This window comes from Elephantulus edwardii, unplaced genomic scaffold, assembly GCF_000299155.1.
Source record: "Elephantulus edwardii isolate Elephantulus edwardi_28Jun2011 unplaced genomic scaffold, EleEdw1.0 scaffold00110, whole genome shotgun sequence".
NCBI classification, from domain to species: Eukaryota; Metazoa; Chordata; class Mammalia; order Macroscelidea; family Macroscelididae; genus Elephantulus; species Elephantulus edwardii.
In genome coordinates, this window is record NW_006399860.1 from 6,176,882 (window position 1) to 6,195,783 (window position 18,902).

Consider the following 18,902-nt stretch of genomic DNA (forward strand, 5'->3'; position numbering starts at 1 on the left):
ATCTTCTTTTGCTACTTCCTGGATCATTCAACATTCTACCCAAACTACCTTTAAGTATTGCCACCCGTGCATTGAATCTGTTTTTCCACTCCTTAAGGTTAAGAAATGCTTAGCGAGTCTGGCCCTTTTGATTTTCTGACTCCAGCTCTCTTCACATTTCATTATAGTATCTTACTTTGTCCTCCCAAGCTGCCTTCTGAAATTTTCTGTTCAGCTCTTTGATTTCTTCCTTTAGTTTTTGCTTCTTGGCACTCTAATTTTAACACTCTTGGTAACAGCAGCCAGGAAATCAGGAGACGAATTGCTTTGGGAAAGTCAGCTGTGAGGGACCTGTCAAGAGTCCTGAAGAGCAACGACGTCAGGCTGGAGACTAAGGTGTGCCTGATCTGGGCCATAGTCTGCCCAATTGTGTGCCATGAATCAGAAAGCTGGACAGTGAATAGGGATGATAGAAAGAGAATTGATGCCTTTGAGCTATGGTGCTGGAGAAAAGTGTTGAATATACCCTGGACTGCTAGGAGAACAAACAGGTTTCTCCTGGAGAGGGTGAAGCCAGAATGCTCCTTGGAGTCAAGGATTTTGAAGCTTTGTCTGACATAGTTTGGGCATGTTGCAAGGAGGGACTGGTCCTTGGAGAGGGACATCATGTTTGGGAGAGTGGAAGGACGGCACAGGAGTGGAAGACCTTTGATGAGATGGATCGATTGATTCTGTGAGTGGAGTGGTGGGAATGAGTGTGTCTGAGACAGCGAGGTTGGCACAGGTTAGAACAGCGTTTAGGGCTCTTGTATATAGGGTCGCTATGAGTTGCAAGCGACTCGATGGTACATAACAACAGCAAACAACATGACTGAATATCAAAGAAATCAGTGCATTATGATTGGGAGAAATGAAGAATATAATTTTTAATAAGTATGAAGGGAAAAAGACTTCATGCCTCTAAAATGACATAACCTTTTGAAGGGAAATTTAATAGTGTCAGATTTTATGTGTCCTATTTCTAGACTTGGTAGTTACAATTCTGTGAATTTAAATTCCAGAAATATTCTCAAGAGCAAACAGAAAAGTATGGGTAACAATATTTATAACATCATGATTTACAATTCTAAAAAGTTAGTCAAAGACCTTAATGCCCCTCAATTGAGCATTGACTAGATGTAGTATGGTACATTTTATCTATTCCTCAGCTCAGTGGGATTTTTCCCTTTTATTCACTGAATCATGTCTGATAGCTACAACAGTGCCTGGGGTATAATGAGCTTTTGATACATACTTATTGACTAGATAAATTAATTAGCAATAAGTAACAAAATGGAAAATTATATAGCAGAAAAACTGCATACACACCACATAAAAACACGTTCACACCATGGATTAGGGAAATATTTGTGCCCATTTCTGTCATTTCACGAAAATTTTAGTGAAAATTTACAGAAAAGTTGAGTTTTCATTCATTCATTGATACACATTTTCCTCCCTCCATCTCTCCCTCCCCCAATTCACTTTGAAATGCACATCTTGTATGAGAATTTTAATTGTCATACCATCATTCCCTCTTTTTGTCTTTAAGTTATTGTTGATTACAGAGTGACATCGCTGTTTTTCTGATTTCACTTCTGCATCTTAGAGGGAAAGCTTCTTCTCTTACACAGTATTGCTGAAGTGTTCTACCAACACATCTTTAAAGGTTCACTGTGGGATTTTTTTTTCACTCCCCCTGTGTGGAATTTCAGTCAGGTACAGATTATCACTCTAAATAATGTCCCATAGAATTATTATGCTTTCTTTGTTTTTCTTCACGCCTTTTCTTTTTTCTTTAAATTATTATGAGTGTATTTATCTACTATTTTGCAGAATCTTTCTTTGTTGAGTCAATTCTACTTCAGTGTACCCTTGAATTACCTGTCTGGTATTGTTAATATTCTGGATTTCTATTTACTCTTTTGTATTTTGTTGTTGTTATGTACTATTGAATTGGAATTGACCCATAGCTGACCCTCCATCATGTTTTCAGAGGCAGTAAGTCTGATGCGAGGAGATGGCCCATCTTTCTCCTGCATAGCAGCTGGTAAATTCAAACTGCATACTTTTGCTTTGGTAGCAGCATTCTTTATGACTAAGCCACATATGTATTCTTGTATTTGCATAGGAACAGGCAAAGACTCAGGTGGGTGGGGTGGTATTTGTTGTGCGTTATGTCAGGCATGTGGGGACAAAGGGAAATATTTTCTTCTTGCTGCTAACTGGGTGGGCCAGGTGGCTGGAACACTTTTGTTTGCTAGGGAGTGGATTTGTTGGTAGGGCTCTGAGAGTGCGACAATCAGAGATGAACAGGGTCATCAGAATAGTTCTGAATTGCTAAGAGAGGTCACCAGTTATGAGTTGGGTGGCGATTTCAGGCTTTTGGGATGACTAGAGGAGTACTCTTCTGCTCAGAAGGATAGACCACTGCATAGAGGGATAAGTGGGTCAGATAATCAGTTGCTGGATTGGTCTTGCACTTCTCAGAAGGGTGCAGTGGGTGGTTGATAGCAGGGTAATGGGATCACTGGGACAGTAATATGCTCCTTGGAGTTGTGATGGGTTTTGGACACATTCTGTGAGTAGAGGCATAGTGGCTACGATTGCTTGACAGGTTTGAAAGGTGAGGGTAGCATAAAAGGAGTTGGATTTGAGAGAGAAGGAAAGAGCCAAGTTGTAATCTGCAGTTGAAGTTGTTCATGCCTCTAGTCGCAAAGGATTGTGCAGGGAGCCTGGAGTGTTTTCTTCTCTTTACAAGTGAGATTATTTGGCCTCTTTCCATTACTTTTGGTCTCCAGTGGAGGAGAAAGAGTCAGTAGTTAGGTTGGGTGAACAATCCATTGTTTTGTTGATGCCACTACATCTACATTTGGTAGATGTGCTGCACTGGTTGAAGCTATCATCACCTGCTTTTTGGTGGGTTATGAGTAAATGACATAGCCTTCCTTATTAAAAATGAAAATCATCAAAGACTACAGCCAAGAAGTATGGATTGTTCTCCACATCAAAAAGACATTTTAAAAAAGTTTCATATTGAACCAATAACTAATAGTAAACAGAAAAGATTGAAGCTGTTAAGGATTTAATTTTATTCGGATTACTGTACTCATGGAAGCAGCAACCAAGAAATCAAAATGATTTCTGCTTCAAAAACCTTCTAAGATATTGAAGAGCAAAGATATTACCTTAAGGACTATGATTTGCCTGGTCCAGTCCATGATATTTTGACTCTTCTCATATGTATGCAAAAGCTGAACAGATTGTGCCAAGAAATCTAGAGGACAGCTACCTGGCCAACTGACTGGAAGAGATCCATTTTAATTCGCATCCCAAATAAAGGTGATTCAGTAGAGTGTGGAAATTATCAAACAATATCACATACAAGCAAAATCTTGCCAAAGATTATCCAAACATGACTGGAACTATACATCGACAGAGGATTACCAAAAGTATGGTCTGGGTTTAAAAGAGGTTGTGGCACTAGGGATGTAATTGCCAATTTCAGATGGATCTTGGCTGAAATCAGAGACTACCAGAAGAATGTCTGTCATTGTTTCACTGACTACACAAAGGCCTTTTGCTGTGTGTATCACAACAAACTGTGGCTAACCTTTAGAACAATGGAAATCCCAAAACACCTGATTGAACTCACACAAAACCTGTACTTGGATTAGGAGACAGTTCTTAGCACAGAGCTAGGAAACAGTACTACATGGTTCAAAATCTGGAAAGAAGTGCATAAGGGTTGCATCGTGTCTCCATAACTTTTCATTCTTGTATGCACAACATATCATTCAGGACGCTGATCTTTATGAGGAGGAAAGTGGCATTTGAATTGGAGGAAGACTCAACAGTTTGCATTATGCAGATGAAACAACCTTACTTTCTGAAACTGAAGAGAACCTGAAGCATCTGCTACAGAAAGGTGAAGGACTGTAGTCTTCAGTATGGATTGAAGCTCAACATCAAGAAAACAGATTCTCACCACTGCAATTGGCAGCATCATGATCAACTATGAAGAGATTGAGACTGTTAACAGTTTCAGTTTGCTCAGATCCTCAATGAACACTCTTGGTAGAAGCAGCCATGAAATCAAAAGACAAATTGCACTGGGAAAATCTGCTAGCAGGGCCCTCTACAGAGTGCTGAAGAACAAAAATGCCAGTCTAGAGATTATAGAGTGTGCCCCATCTAGGCCATGATCTTCACGATTGCTTGCTACATCAGAGAGCTGGACAATGAATAAAGATGACAGAAGAAAATTAATGCCTTTGAGTTGTGGTGCTGGTATTGAACGTATCATGGGCAGCCAGAAGACCAAAGATCTGCCCTAAAGAAAGTGAAACCAACTTGTTCTCTAGAGGCAAGAATTTTGAAGCTCTGTACCACATTCTTTGAGCATGTTGCCAGGAGGGACCACTCCTTCGAGAAAGACATCATGCTTAGAAGGGCAAACGGACAACACAGGTGAGGAGGATCCCGGATGAGGTGGATTGACTAGGATAATAGGGACAGGTGTGTTAGAGACAGTGAAACAGGTTCAGGATAGGACAGGTTCAAAGTTGTTTTACGTAGTGTTGCTGTGAGTCACAGGCAACTCGATGGCACATGATAACAACAACATGGAAGGATTGAACAATTTTAATTATGATATAGGTAGAAGAATATTTAAATATTATGAAATACATAAAACGGAGGCTAGTGAAACTTCATGTCCTGTACTTTGGACCTTTTTCAAGAGAAATTGTTCTTTAGAGAAGAGCACTGTGCTTGGTAAAAGTAGAGTGTCTGTGAAAGAGGAATACTAAGAACACTATGGATTAACTTGGTGGCTCCAACAGTGGACTCAATCCTAGCACAGGCTGTAAGGATGTAATAGGACTGGGCAGTGTTTAGTTCTTTTATACATAGGGTCACTGCGGGTTGTTACTGACTTGGGTTGGGAGTTTACAATACTTGTGAGATAATAGTATTGAAGATTCATTCTCAGTATCAAATGAGTTAAGATTCTTGAACAAAATTAATTGATATCTCTCTCACTGTCTTTATGATATCTTAAATATTTTTTGCTCTTTGATCAATATATCTTAATAAATCATCTTTTAAGGACACCTTCAGTTATTTGTGTGTTTTAATGAAGTGAACATTTGAGTTTTTGCTAATATTGAATTAAGCAGTTTAAAAGATCTTTAAGGAAAGTACATTAACTATAATATTATAAAACAAAATATAAATGAATAATTGGATTAAAATCATTATTTTTGTAAATTTTAATGCAGGTGGAAAATTGAAAAAATACTTTCTTTGAAAAAGAGTAGTCATAAACATTTAATATTTTTAGGAATAACTTAAAGTAAAACAGAATGCATAATACAAAAACAATTTTGTTAGAAAAACAAAAAAGAAATTCTGCTGGCTAAATTTCCTAAATAGCAGAGAATCTCCCAGGTTAAAGATGATAATGATAATACTAGCCCAGAAAATTGACAGTAACATAATTGAGTGCTTGAAAACTCTAAGTGATATATTCACATTATAAATAAAAACTGTTGTTTATGCTGGGTGAGAAAATTAATACATACTGGTTTAAAGAAACTCTTCGTGAAGTCCTGGATTATGTTTGTTTAATATATGAAAGTAATTTAGAGATCTAATGTAGGAAATCTGCACATAATGTTATAAAAACCGTATGTCTATCCCCTTTTCCGGGCTGTACTTAAGTTAGTATAAGATTTGAAAATAACTGTACTCTTTTGATTCTGTTTATTTTTTTCAATTATAATAGAAATACTAGAGTACAAAACTATTAAATATAAAATTTGATATTTAATAGTTTTATATGTCTTTTCTAGTTTTATCAATATTAAAAAAAAAATTCCAGAGCTGTCCCTCCTTTAAATATTGCTCTTGTTTTCATGTACTTACACTAGCAAAAATTCCAGGAAGAACTTTTTCCCAATTTTATTAACATAATTTTATGACCATAAAAATGTCACCAAGGGTTCAAAAATGAAATACTCTAATAAGAGAGACAAATTTATGTCCAGAACCTTTGTAGTCCCCTCTCCTTCCCCCCTTTTAACTTAACTCCAAATTTGAAGCTATCACACTCTTCCTTTGGGCAATTCCTTAGAAGCAGAATGTTTCAATTTTACACATTTTGTGTCAATTTTCCAGACATAAAAACAGCCTCTAGACATTAGCCCTTCAACGGAAAGGCAGTTTCCTTAGTTTTATTTGATTACTAGAAGTTAGGTTCCTGCTGATCGCTTAAACTGTTAGTAGTTACTTGACTAGTTGACAAAAAACATTTCCTTTCCTTTATTTAACCTTTGACTTGTGAATGTAAAACTTTTATCAGCTCTATAGTGGAAGCGTACATGTGGGGGAAGTCTTCCACTGCTATAAAATGAACTCATGACTTTATATATACATCTGTCTTTTACTTTATGTCCCTAGGAAAATTAAGAACATAGTCATACAATTAGCCTCTAAAGCATCTCCTGCTTTTTGTTTTAAATGTATTGATCTTGATGTATTTGTCCCATGGGTTTAGATGTTTATAAGATTATGAGCTGTATGCTTATTCTTTGTTAAAGAGATGACATTTTCTGCTTTCAAAAAGAAAAAATCTTAATTATGACAATACAGTGAATGAATTTTTGAAAATGCCAGGATTTTTATCATTGAGTTAAAAAGAATTTATTTTAATTGCCTTTGGATTGTAAAATTAAAATTTAATGAAAAAATTGTACTTACTGATAAAATTTAGAGTGTATATGTTAAAATAAGTTGCTTTGAACATAGTTAACGTTGAAAATTACCTAGGAAAATTAAAAATAAAAACATGAATCATTTTCTTACTTGAGCAAGGCACACTTACTTAATTTGTGGTATTTATTCTATGTCTCTCTCTGTGTCTCTCTCTGTCTCTCTCTCTCTCTAATATATATATATATGCAGCCAGAGTGCTCCTTTAGTGGCAAAGATTAGCAAAGCTTCATCTCTCATGCTTTGGACATGTTATTAGAAAAAGCTAGTCCTTTGAACAGGACATCGTGCTTTGAAATGTTGAGAGTCTGGGATAGAGAGGAAGATCTCCAATGAAATGGATTGACACAGTGATTACAAGAGTGGGCTCAGTGTGTCAGAATTGATGAGGATGGCACAGAAGAGGACTCTGTTCAGATCTGTTGTTCATAGGGTCACTGTGAGTCAGACTCAATTTGATGATGTCTAACAACAACAACAACAATACCATCTTGAACAAACAGAATGTGCTCATAGGATAGATAAAACATGCAAGTAACCATTTTGCATCCTTGGTTCTAGGTGCTGATGCAGAACTTGTGTGTGACAGACATTGCCCTTGCTTCCTTAGTGTTTATAGGAATATTGTTAGATTACAGAGCACTTCCAAATTTATGTAAGTGGTTTTTTTTGGCTTAACAGTGTAAATGATATGTCATCTTATAAAGGAACCAGTTATCCCTGAGAAACAGTTAATGGAGAAACGAGGTTCACAGTCAGCATCGTGTGTTGGGCAGTACTATAGTTAGACAATTGAAAATGCCTACCATTCCATATTATGAGCACACTGTAAAGAATTATTTGACCAGGTGATAGTATAGTGATGCATCTCAGATTTAGTTAGAATATCATGCTTAAATTGTTGATGGATGGAATTATGCTACCTTGGGTGAAACTATTTTACTACGTTTCAGGACTGGTATCTGGTATCTACAATGATGGCTGAAGAAGCAGTACCAAAGTTGGGAGGAATTGCTAATATGTTAGTTGAAAAGAACAATTAAGACAGGTCATGAAAGCAGCCCTGAGGGTGCATTGTTAAGCACTTGGCTAGTATTTGAAAAATCAGTGGTTCAAACCCACCAGTATCTCTACTGTGGTATGAGAAAAGATGGACAGTCTGTTTTCATAAGGATTAGAACCTTGGAAAATGGTATTGGGGCAATGCTCAGTCCTGCAGATTCACAGTGAGTCAGAATCAACTGGAAGGTAGTGAGTTTTGTTTGTTTGTATATGTGTATGTGTTTTGCATATTTGTGGAGGTTGCATATTGACAAATATATCCAAATGAATGAAACGTGATTTAAGAGGCAAGGAAACAACGCCTTGATTTATTATTAAACCAAAGATGTTTTGGCATTGTGGAGTATATCTTTCAGTATGACTTTCCTAGACATCTGAATCTGACCTGACTATGTGACTGAGTGACACTATGCAAATAGGACATGCTAGCCTCTCCAGAAGGAGATTGACTATCACCATTCCATAAGGGAATTGCTCAATCTCAACAATCTACAAGGGGAGTGGCTAATCTCACCAGTAAATTGAACAGCTCTAGCCTCATAATTAGATCTTCCCCCACCAGTGAAGGAAAAAAGAGACCTTCCCCAACTCGTTGAAAAAGAAGCAGCAAGGGAATGTAGGATGCCCTTGGAGGCCAGATGCTCATACTCCAGCTACATCTACAGCAACAAACAGCCATGGCCTCACTAGAGACCTGATGTGAGATTGGACCTTCGAACTGCTATCCTTGAAGCTGGAGCTTTTGCCCAAGTGTTTGGACAACTTAGAAGGGAAGTGCATAATTCACAGGACTGAGAACTTTGTAACTGCTAAATCTTGTGGGGGTTGAGAAGCTAATATTGGCAGGACTGAGAACTTTGTATCATTGGCCTGAAGCTTTGAGGCTCCTGGTTGAGGTGTCTTGTGAAAACATGTCCCAACTATATTCTGCAATTTACCTGGATTATAACCTTTTAACCTACTCAATATGGTTCTGTGTGGTCTGTGAGCTAGTCAATCAGGTTTTAGACTCAACAAAGCAGTAAGATTGTGTTGAAAGAGGTTTAGGAGCATAGGGGACATGACTGACCTCTTGGACATTTATTTTGTGTTATTGATGCTGTTTATGTGGACCATTCATTCACCTTTTTAAAAATCAGTAAAAATCAGACATGCTTGTTCACACCCGTGCTCTTTTTACAGGCATAAAAAACTTGCTTTAGTGAAATGAATTATAAGTTGTTGTTGTTGTTGGTGGTGGTGTTGCTGAGTAACACTGAGTTGGAACTGACCCATAGATGACTCCTCAGTGGGTTTTTTGAGGCCATTTGAATCACTCAGCAGAAGATTGCCCATCTTTTCCCCCACAGCTGGTTGATTAGAACCACATGCATTTAGGATTGCAGTGCAGTTGCAATTATAAGTAGACTCTTCAAAATCTTAAGTATAATCCATCTGGTCTCAATGTATTTTTTATCTTTCTCATTGCTGGCAAGTCAGAATCAACTCATAGCTGATCATCCATTGAGTTCCTGTGGCTGAGATTGCCCATCTTTCTCTCACAGAGCAGCTGGCAGAAACCAATTGTCAGAGAGGCTCAGTCTTTGGATTAGCAGTGCAACTCCGTAAGGACTAAATCACCATATCCTGAAAGTGTCTACTCACTGGGCATGTTTATTTAAAGACTGAGTACTTTGGAAGTCATGCCTGCATTGAGTGATGAAATGAGATAATGGACCCGTAAGTGTGTATTCCTGAGTCAACTGATCAAGGCTGTAATTCCAGGCTTGCCATTTGGCTGAGCTTTATGACTCTGAGTATATTGTTTTATGTTGTTAGGTGCCATTGAGTTGACTGCTGTTCTTAGTGACTTTATGAGCAGCAGACAGGAACTTTTCTTTATCTGTACTCATGATCTCTGAAATGCTCAAGCCCATTGTTATCGTCACTGAATCAATCAGTTTTGTTGAGTCTCTTCCTCTCTTTCTTGGACCCTTTACCTTTTCCTGAATGATATATTTCCCCAGGGCCTAGTTCCTCTTGACAGCATGCCAAAAATATGTGAGACAGTGTTTCAGTATTTTTCCCTCCAAGTAGCAAGCACCCTTGGTTATACTCTTTTGAGAAAGACTTGTTTGTTCTTATGCCAGTTCATGAAGTATTCAGTACTCTTCTCTAACACCACAACTTAAAGGGATCACTCACTCTTCTGTCATCCATATTCACTGTCCAGCTTTCAAATGCATGTAAGCAATTGACAATACCATGGGGTGGATCCGATGCACCTTAGTCTTTTAACTGACCTGCTTTATCATTTTGGAGAGGTTCTTGACATCAGATTTTTTTCCCAATGTAACACACCACAACTTTTGATTTATTGACTGCTGTTATTAGAGGCCTTGATTGATTCAAGTAAAATGAAATTATTGATGCTTTCTGTCTTTTCTCCATCTGTCATAATGTTACCTATTGATTCGATGGTATGGATTTTTCTTCACTTGATGATGAAATGAAATCCATGTTGAAAGTTTTGGTCTTGATCTTCTGTAGCAAACTATTCAAGCCATTTTCACTTTCTGCAAATTATGTCATCTGTATATAATGCAGGTTATTGATAAGTCTTCCTCATATCACTGTATAGAACAGCTTCTGAAATTATTTGCTCAGCATACATCTTAAAGAGCTAATATATAAAAAATGCACTCCCTCAAAAATACCCCAGTCCATACCATACAGTCATTTCTGACCCATAATGAGCCAGTAGGACATTAGAACTGTACCTCATGGTTTCCAAGGCCATAATCTTTATGAGTACAGACTGCCATGTCTTGCTCCCACAGAATCACTGGTGGATTTGAACCTGCTGATCTTTTGATTAGCAGCTGAATGTTTTAACCACTACACCCTAGCACTCCTATACAAAGTATCTAACATGACTCATACATATGATTTGTGCTTTGTTGTTGTGTGCCATCAAGTCAGAAGAAAACCATAGCTGACCCTCCAGTGGGTTTTTAGGTGCAGTAAATCACATGGGAGATCTCCCATATTTCTCCCTTGGAGCAACTGGTGGATTCAAACTTTGTGCCTTGGCAACACAACTTCTTACCACTAAGCCAAATAGTTGGAAACAAACGGGGGTGGGGTAGGATGGAATGAGAGATCTCATTTGTGCTTAAGACATTTTCTTCCCGTCTGTTTCCAACTATTTTAGTGCCAACTTTCTGTGGTGGTTAGAGTCTTTTAGGAGCTCTGGTTTGTAGCATTTTGCCTGGATAATCAAAAGATTATATGTTTTTGGCTTTTCCAGAGGAGAACAATAAGTGTTTTCCCTTTTTTAACCCTCCTGAATAAAGGATTGCTATGAATTTGAATTGTTATGATGGGGCTTTAGGCTTGTGAGAAATAACCTGTAAGGATAGATTTTGCAATAGTCTTTTATTTTTAAAGATAGTGTAAGTTATTTATAATCCAAGTCATATTACAGGACATCTGACGTTGTAGCATTTATCAATGTTCTACACATAATGAGGTCAAGTGTGAAAAGTGATAACTGAGAGGATGAACATCATCGAACATACCCTTGTTTCATGAAGAAAAGTAGGTAGGATAAAATTCAGCAAAAATTAATAGTTTTGATTATTTTAACAGTTATACGTATACCAGTATGCCCAACACAATTATTAAATGATAAAAAGAAAGCTAAGTATGTGCTTAATGTGTATTGATTTGTTGATCACTTTGGAAAACAATATTTGTACCAACAAATTGAAGGAGCTCTGGTGGCTTAGTCGTAAGATATTACAATGCCAGTGCAAAGATAAGCAGTTTGAACCCACTAGCTGCTTTGCAGGAGAAGGATGGGCACTCTCCTCTCATGTGATTTACTGCCCCTGATCAGTCGCCTGAGGGTCAGCTTTAGGTCGACTCAGATACACAACAGCAAGAACCCACAGATTGAGCAGTGATTTGTTTCTTAATGACATTTAGGATCTGATTTATCTTCACAATTTAAAAGGAAATTGAGCAAAGAGGATAGCTCTGAAAAAAAAAAACCCATAAAAAATGGAAAACCAGAACATTTATTTAAAGAGGCTTTCCTAGAGGGAAAAAATGTAGTAGGAGCAACAACAAATAAAAATATTTCTCACCTTGTAGTTGCATAATTGTGAGTTATTTCTTTTTTAAAATAAGTTTGTAGTGGACCAGAAAAGAATTAACTTTACGCAGTCAGCTAAAATGAATGTATTTTGGTTAACCTAAATATTCTTGGACTGCTCGTGGAACAAACAGGTTCATCCTAGAGAGGGTGAAACCAGGCTGCCTCTTAGAGGCAGGGATTTTGAAGTTCCAGCTGATATTCTTTGCCTATGTTGCAAGGAGGAACCATTTCTTGGAGAGGGCCATCATTCTTGAAAGAGTGAAGGGAAAACTCAAGAGAAGACGACCCTGGATGAAATGGATTGACTCAGTGACTCGAGTAATTATGGTAGCTGTGTCAGAGACAGTGAGGTCAGCTTAGGATAGAGCAGGGTTCAGGGCTGTTGTACATAGGGTTGCTATGAATCGCACGCAACTCAACGGCACATAATAGCAACAGATTCTTTAGAGTAAGAAATAGACAAGGATGTTTGAGTGGATTGTCTTAATCTGACTTCATGACACACTGAAATTGTCTTGAAATAATAACTGTTCAAGCTATTAAAAGTTAAAATATGTGTTTGAAGTGACTACAAATGAAGGAAATTGCACCTAGAAGGCACTATAGTGTGTCTTGCTAGAAGGTGATTTTTGATGAAAATTATTCCATTGTGTTATAATGAATACAGAAAATTTACTGTGCTAATTTATTTTGTAATGACTTGATAGTTTAAAAATGACATGAATAACTTTAAATGGTTGTTGATCTTTCTAAGTCAATTTCTATAGAAACTCAGCCAACTAAATATTGACTTGGATGTTGTTTGCTAACACCATGGTCCTTGTTTCAGCTTCTTAAGGATATTAACTGTTAGCATTTTGAAGTTCTCTTCTATGTTTGTGTTTATTTCTGTGGTGTTGATTTTATGTTTGTGTTGATGTCTGTATTTTCTCAAATACCTGTTAGATGGAGTGTTTATTTATATTTAATTTGAATGAATGAGTACTTAACTGGAAACATTCCATGTGGAGTGATGGGCTTCACTCCAAGAAAAAGGGGCTTTGAAATGTTTCTTCCTTTGAGTGATTCCCAAGACAGTATTTTAGGATACTGCGAGGACAAATCTACCTACAGCTGGTCATTTTCTTTTCTGTTGGGTTTAGGCTTTAGGTGTTTTTTTTTTTTTTTTTTCCTGCCAGTATAGCAATTTTTAATTTCCTTACATCTTTAAAGACCACTCACCTGAGATACCCTCTTTTGGTTTTTCTTCTCAATTTCTCCATGTCTTCATCAATTTACGCTGTTTTTATTAATTTACTGTCATTTTTGGGGGGTTGCCAGAGAGCAAAGAGGTAAATTAATACATTGATTAAATGTATAACATTAAACAAGAAATTATAGCTTGATATTTCTAAGTATCACACACATCTTCCTTATCATTACTTAAAAAAAAAAAAGCCCCACAACTCATTGTCATGAAGTTGGAACTGACTAATAGCTGACCCTTAGGTTTCTGAGGCTGTAAATTTCATAGGAGGAAGCTGCCCATTTTTTTCCACCCTCAGAGCCACTTGTAGATTTGAACTGCCAAAGAGTAGTGTGACTTTGCTTTGGCTGCACCAGTGCCTACAGAATAGGCTACCAGAGCGCCCATATCATTAATTAATATTTGTAATTATAATTTTTAAGAACTCTATAATATCTGGATGAATAAAGATACTGTAATTGACCTGATAGTTCTTTTGTTGTCATGAATTTAGGTTGTTTCTGATTCAGAAGACATCTTCAGTGATAAATACTGATAAATCAGGCATTATATAGACAAATACAGAGAGACTTCTGTTTTTCCAAGCTCTCCTAATTAGTTTCTACGTTTTAAGTCCACCTTATAGGCATGCATCTCAATTGCAATTGTGAAATCAAAGTATCCTAATATTTCTTATCAGGAGTATATAAATTTATTAATACTTTAAAAGAGAAATATGAGTTTGTAAATAATAACTGACCTTGAGAGCTTTTTAAAAATAATATTTTCCTGTTTTATTTGAAAAGTCTATATTTATAAATTTTTATTGATTTGGTAAATATATAAACTCAACAAATTATTGCCTTTGAGTCAGAACTGTCTCATAGCTGACCCTTGAGCAGTTTTTCAGAGGCTGTTAATTTCAAGGGGGGAAATTTCCCATTTCTCTCATGGAGCAGCTCGTGGGTGCAAACAGCCTGCCTTTGTGTTGACAGCACAGCTCCTTTCCCAGCAAGCCACCATATCTCCCTGTAGAGAATATATATGTGATAGTATTATTTGCCATTTCAAGAATCTTTATGTGCACATTTAAGTAATCTTATGTATGTTTTTGTTATTCAGCTGTCACCTGCTCTCCTTGAGCATTAACATGAGTTCACTGTCCTGTGCGCATTGTGCTTCCTTTCCTCCTCTGTCCTGCCCACTCCTGGTAGCACTAATAAACTTTGGTCTCAATGTTCTTACCTATTTAGTTCTTAAAAGTAAAGTCATATAATAAACATTTAATTAAGAAATGTGGACAGATTCTATATCTACTAATACCTTAATTTTAAAATTATACACATCTAATTCATACAAGTAATTTTGAGTTTAGTAATTTAACATTCATAGAAATGAACTGTGTTTTTTTTTAAAGTAACTGTGTTCTTAAGTGGCAAAGTTAATAAAAATGAATTTTACCATTATTTAGTCAATGGAAAACCATTAGAAATACAGAATTTATGCTTTTTGCACTGATGCTTGTTTTGAAATTTGCCATAAGAGATCAGGAAATGGTAGGATCAACTGGGAAGAATTAGTGAAAGGACAATATGGCTATTTATATTAGCAAGTAGGAACAGGATATGTATACCTGTTTAGAAGAGGAGAATGGGGTATAAGAAAGAGGGGGAGGAAAATGTAATTAATTATACAAAACATAAGTTGTGGAGTTAAGGGTTTATTTTTCTAAATGATTTCTCTAGCCATTGACTGACTTTGCCATGTGGATGGACAAGAATACGTGAATAGGGCATGCTAGCTTATCCTCTAGGGTACTGGCTAGTCTTGCCAGTCCACAAGTAGGTTGGCTTGTCTTGCCATTAGGTTGCATGTATATAGCAGCAGAATTAGAGAACCTCATCACCAGCAATGAATAAGCAAGAGAATCTGTGCCATTCAGGGCAGGGCCTACAGCAGCAGCAGCAGTGAACCAGAGACCTGATGTGAGATGGAGTGGAATTTGTGTCTGCTCCTCCATGAAACCTAGGAAGGTTTTGCCCAACTAGGAGCCTTTGCCCAAGTTTGCTGGACAACTGGGTAGGGATAGGACTGGGGGAAGACAGCCATAATGGGCAGGAATGTGAACTGTGTAACAGTGGCTTAAACTTGGGACTCAAAGCTAAGGCGCCTGTAAGCACATTTCAGGAGCTGCATATGACTGTATGATTTGCTGCCAACCTGAATTGCTACCATTTGACTTGCTATCATATCAAATTTTATACCCAGTAGAGTAATAAAATTAGAGTTGAGATGAGTAGAAAGAGGTGCTGGGAGTATGAGGGACATATCTGATCTTATGGGGATTGGTTTTGTGTTGTTGATATTGCTGACAGTTTCGGTTCCCCATTGTGGAGTTGGTAAAGGTCAGATATGGCTGTCTCCACATGGCTTTAGCTCTTTTTTACAAAGATATATAACTAAATGTATAAAACACAAAGTATATGAATTACAAAAAAGGCATTGATCAATAGTGATTAATTCTATCAGGCACGAAGTATGCAAATGTCTTTATAAGCCACAAGGTATATGAATGAAGTACAATGTATATGAATGATTATATATGAAAACCAATAAAAATAAATTTGTTATGAATTGACTAAGTTATATTATTCAGTAGTCTTTGCAAGAGGTAATTTTTTACCTTATTTAAAAAGATGAAAAAGATAGCTTTTTAAAAAAAATATTTTATTTTACTTTTTTTGTGTGTGTGTGCCATCAAATCGGTTCTGACTGGTTCAGGAGGAGATTGCCCCCTCTTCTTCAGCAGAGATTCTGGTGGATTTGAACCAGCGCCTCTGGAATTGTAGTGCAGCTTCTTGCCAGTAGGCCACAAGAACTCTGAAAAAGATAGCTTTTAAAATTAGTTTTATTTTATATCTTATTACAATGACTTCTTTTTTATCCTGTGTGTATTTTTGGTAATTTTCCTGAAATAGGATTACATGATTTTAAGTGCTGTTACTGTAACAGTAAACAATTTTATAAAGTACTATTAATAATGAAAAAATTTGAAAAATAGCATTGGATTCTGATTTACTTTATGAAAATTTGTAATGGGTAGCATGTGACTTTTCTCTGTAACAGTAATGACAACAGGGTATATAGTTCTTTCCAGCCCTTCAGGATTTATATATTTGAAACATTATGAATTTACTGTTTATTTTATCTAATTGACTCAGAATTTTCAGTCACACCTAACCTTTTTAAATGACTTTTTTTTCTCTTTACAGTTATTTGCCCTGGTTTGAAGTGTACTATAAACTTTTAAATACTCTGGCGGATTACTTGTCTAAGGAACTGGTAAGATTTACTTTTTCCTTACAAAACAAACAAAAACAAAAATAGAAATTTGCTTTTGAATTGACTAACTTCTCTGGGATGATAGTTTGGTAAATTCTTTCCATTAATTATTTGTTAATGTTTTCTTACAAAGCTACTCTGAAGGGAGCTCTGGTAGCCTCGTCTGTAAGGATTTGCACTGCTAACCCAAAGGCCCAGGTCTTTGGCAGTTTGAATTCACCAGTGGCTCTATAGGAGAAAGATGGTCGGTCTCTGCCAGGGTACTTTACAGCTCCAGAAACCCAGAGGAGGAGCAACTCAGTCAGTTCAAACTCGACAGCAGTGATTTTCTACTGAGTGAATCTACTATGATAGGATCCCTGGTGACACAGCATGTTAAGTGCTCAACTGCCAACTGAAAGATTATTTATTTTAATCCACCAACTCTTTAGTGATTTCATTCCACTTACTGCTTCTGTAAAGATTTACAACTTTGGAGACCCTGCAAGCCAGTTCTATATTGCCGTATATGGTCATTATGAGTCAGAATTAACAGCAATAGGTTTATTTTAATATACTAAGACCTATGCTATTTGATGCAGCTTTATTAAAATATAACCCTTTTTAAATGAAACTAACTTCCACATTCAAGACATAATTTTCATTTTCTGGTTATGTATTTAAATTATCATTTGACACCACCTCCTTCTTGAAAGTATATTTTTATATTTTAGTCTTCAATTCATTCATCCCTTGTTTTAACTATTTCCTATCTCTGTTTTATGTTCTTTATGTCTACATTCGAAATTTCGCTGCTATATGTTTTATATTATTTATTCTCTTTTCTATTCACTCTAAGCATTATTTATAGACATTTTATACACAGTCTTAGCCTAAGTAACATCATAGTCTGGACTTTGAAAGTGTTTTTCTAAAATCTTTGAATATATCATTCCACAGCTTAAACTCTGTCCCTTGCTTCTCTGATTATAATAAAATAATGCATATAACATCTGAGAAGTTCATGTTTTGACTTTTGACCTTTCTAGAATCAATCTCCTCCCATTTTACTACACATATTGTTTCATCCAGTTACTCTGAGAGACCTGAATTTAGGAGAACGGAGCTATGCATGATTAGCTGTCTGTCAAGATTTAAAATAATGGTGATTATGGCTATTGTACTCACCTTTTAAGATTTAGCAGAAATATCTTTAAAAATAGACCCATGTTCAGTACAAATACTACCTTCCAAATACTTTTCCTGACTCCTCAGGCTAACCTAGATGTTGCTTGCAATGGATTCCCAGAGCATTTAGAGCATTTACACTGTGTTATAATTCTGTCTTCATACAACTGAAGTTTTGAGAACTGTGACTCTTCTATCTCTATATCCCTAATATAAAATAAATAGTGATAGAAAAAGTTGTTCATAGAAAAGTTGTTGGATAAATGCATATAGTTTAGAAACCCCCCCCCTGTAATATTTGCTGTCAAACTTCTATTTTATAGCGAAGAAAAAGGAGCCCTAGAAATAAAAGTTAAGAACTTGACAGCTAATCGGAAGGTTAGAAGGCCACACCCACCAGCCTCCCCTTAGTAGGAAGATTTGGTGATGGTCTGATTTTGTGAAGATAACAGCTGAGAAAACATTATGGAGCCAACTGTCCATGGTGTTGCTATACATTGAAAATATAGCTATAGATATTACAACTCTTTTTTAAAAACTAGATTCTTTAAGTCAGTGTTCTACAGGAAATTATAGGCAAACATGTAGACAGATATTTGTTTACATGAGAATATATTAAGACTATCATTCCTCTCACTGTAAATCTTGCTAAGGACAAACACTTTATAGGTTTTCAGTGTTCTTTTATTTCTTTTCCTTACTTTTAAAAACGTCATTATTTTAAAGAAAATTGAAAATCTAGATTGAGATATCCTCATGGACATAGTGTTTTGTGATTTTACTCACTTATTTCTTAGCCTTGGTTGATACAGTCTATGGAAAATATGTTCATTATATATTGGGTATGGTGCGCTATCTTAAGCATTACTACAATCTAAATTTGGAAATAAAATATGTCAGAATTATAATTTATGACTTGGGTAAGTTAGAAATGTATTACAAGCTCTATAGCATTACTATTTGAAAAAACCAACAAACATAGTTTCATTAAGTGCATTTCATCAGATTCCTTAGGAACAGCTATTCTTTACAATAATAGAGGTGATAGAGAAATAATACTTTAGTAATATTAAAGATAGTTGTTGTTGTTGTTGTTGTTATGTGCTGTCGAGTCGTTTGCAACTCATAGCGACCCTATGCACAACAGCCCTAAACCCTGCTCTATCCTGCGCC

General features: G+C 36.3%; 1 protein-coding gene across 1 annotated transcript in view; it reads left to right on the forward strand.

Moving 5' to 3' along the window:
- Positions 1 to 18,902, forward strand: part of DENND1B (DENN/MADD domain containing 1B) — a 414,540-nt gene that overhangs the window by 191,549 nt on the left and 204,089 nt on the right. Inside the window, 1 exon segment of the mRNA XM_006903679.1 lies at positions 16,493 to 16,562. Within this exon segment, the coding sequence (XP_006903741.1) occupies positions 16,493 to 16,562 (70 nt within the window).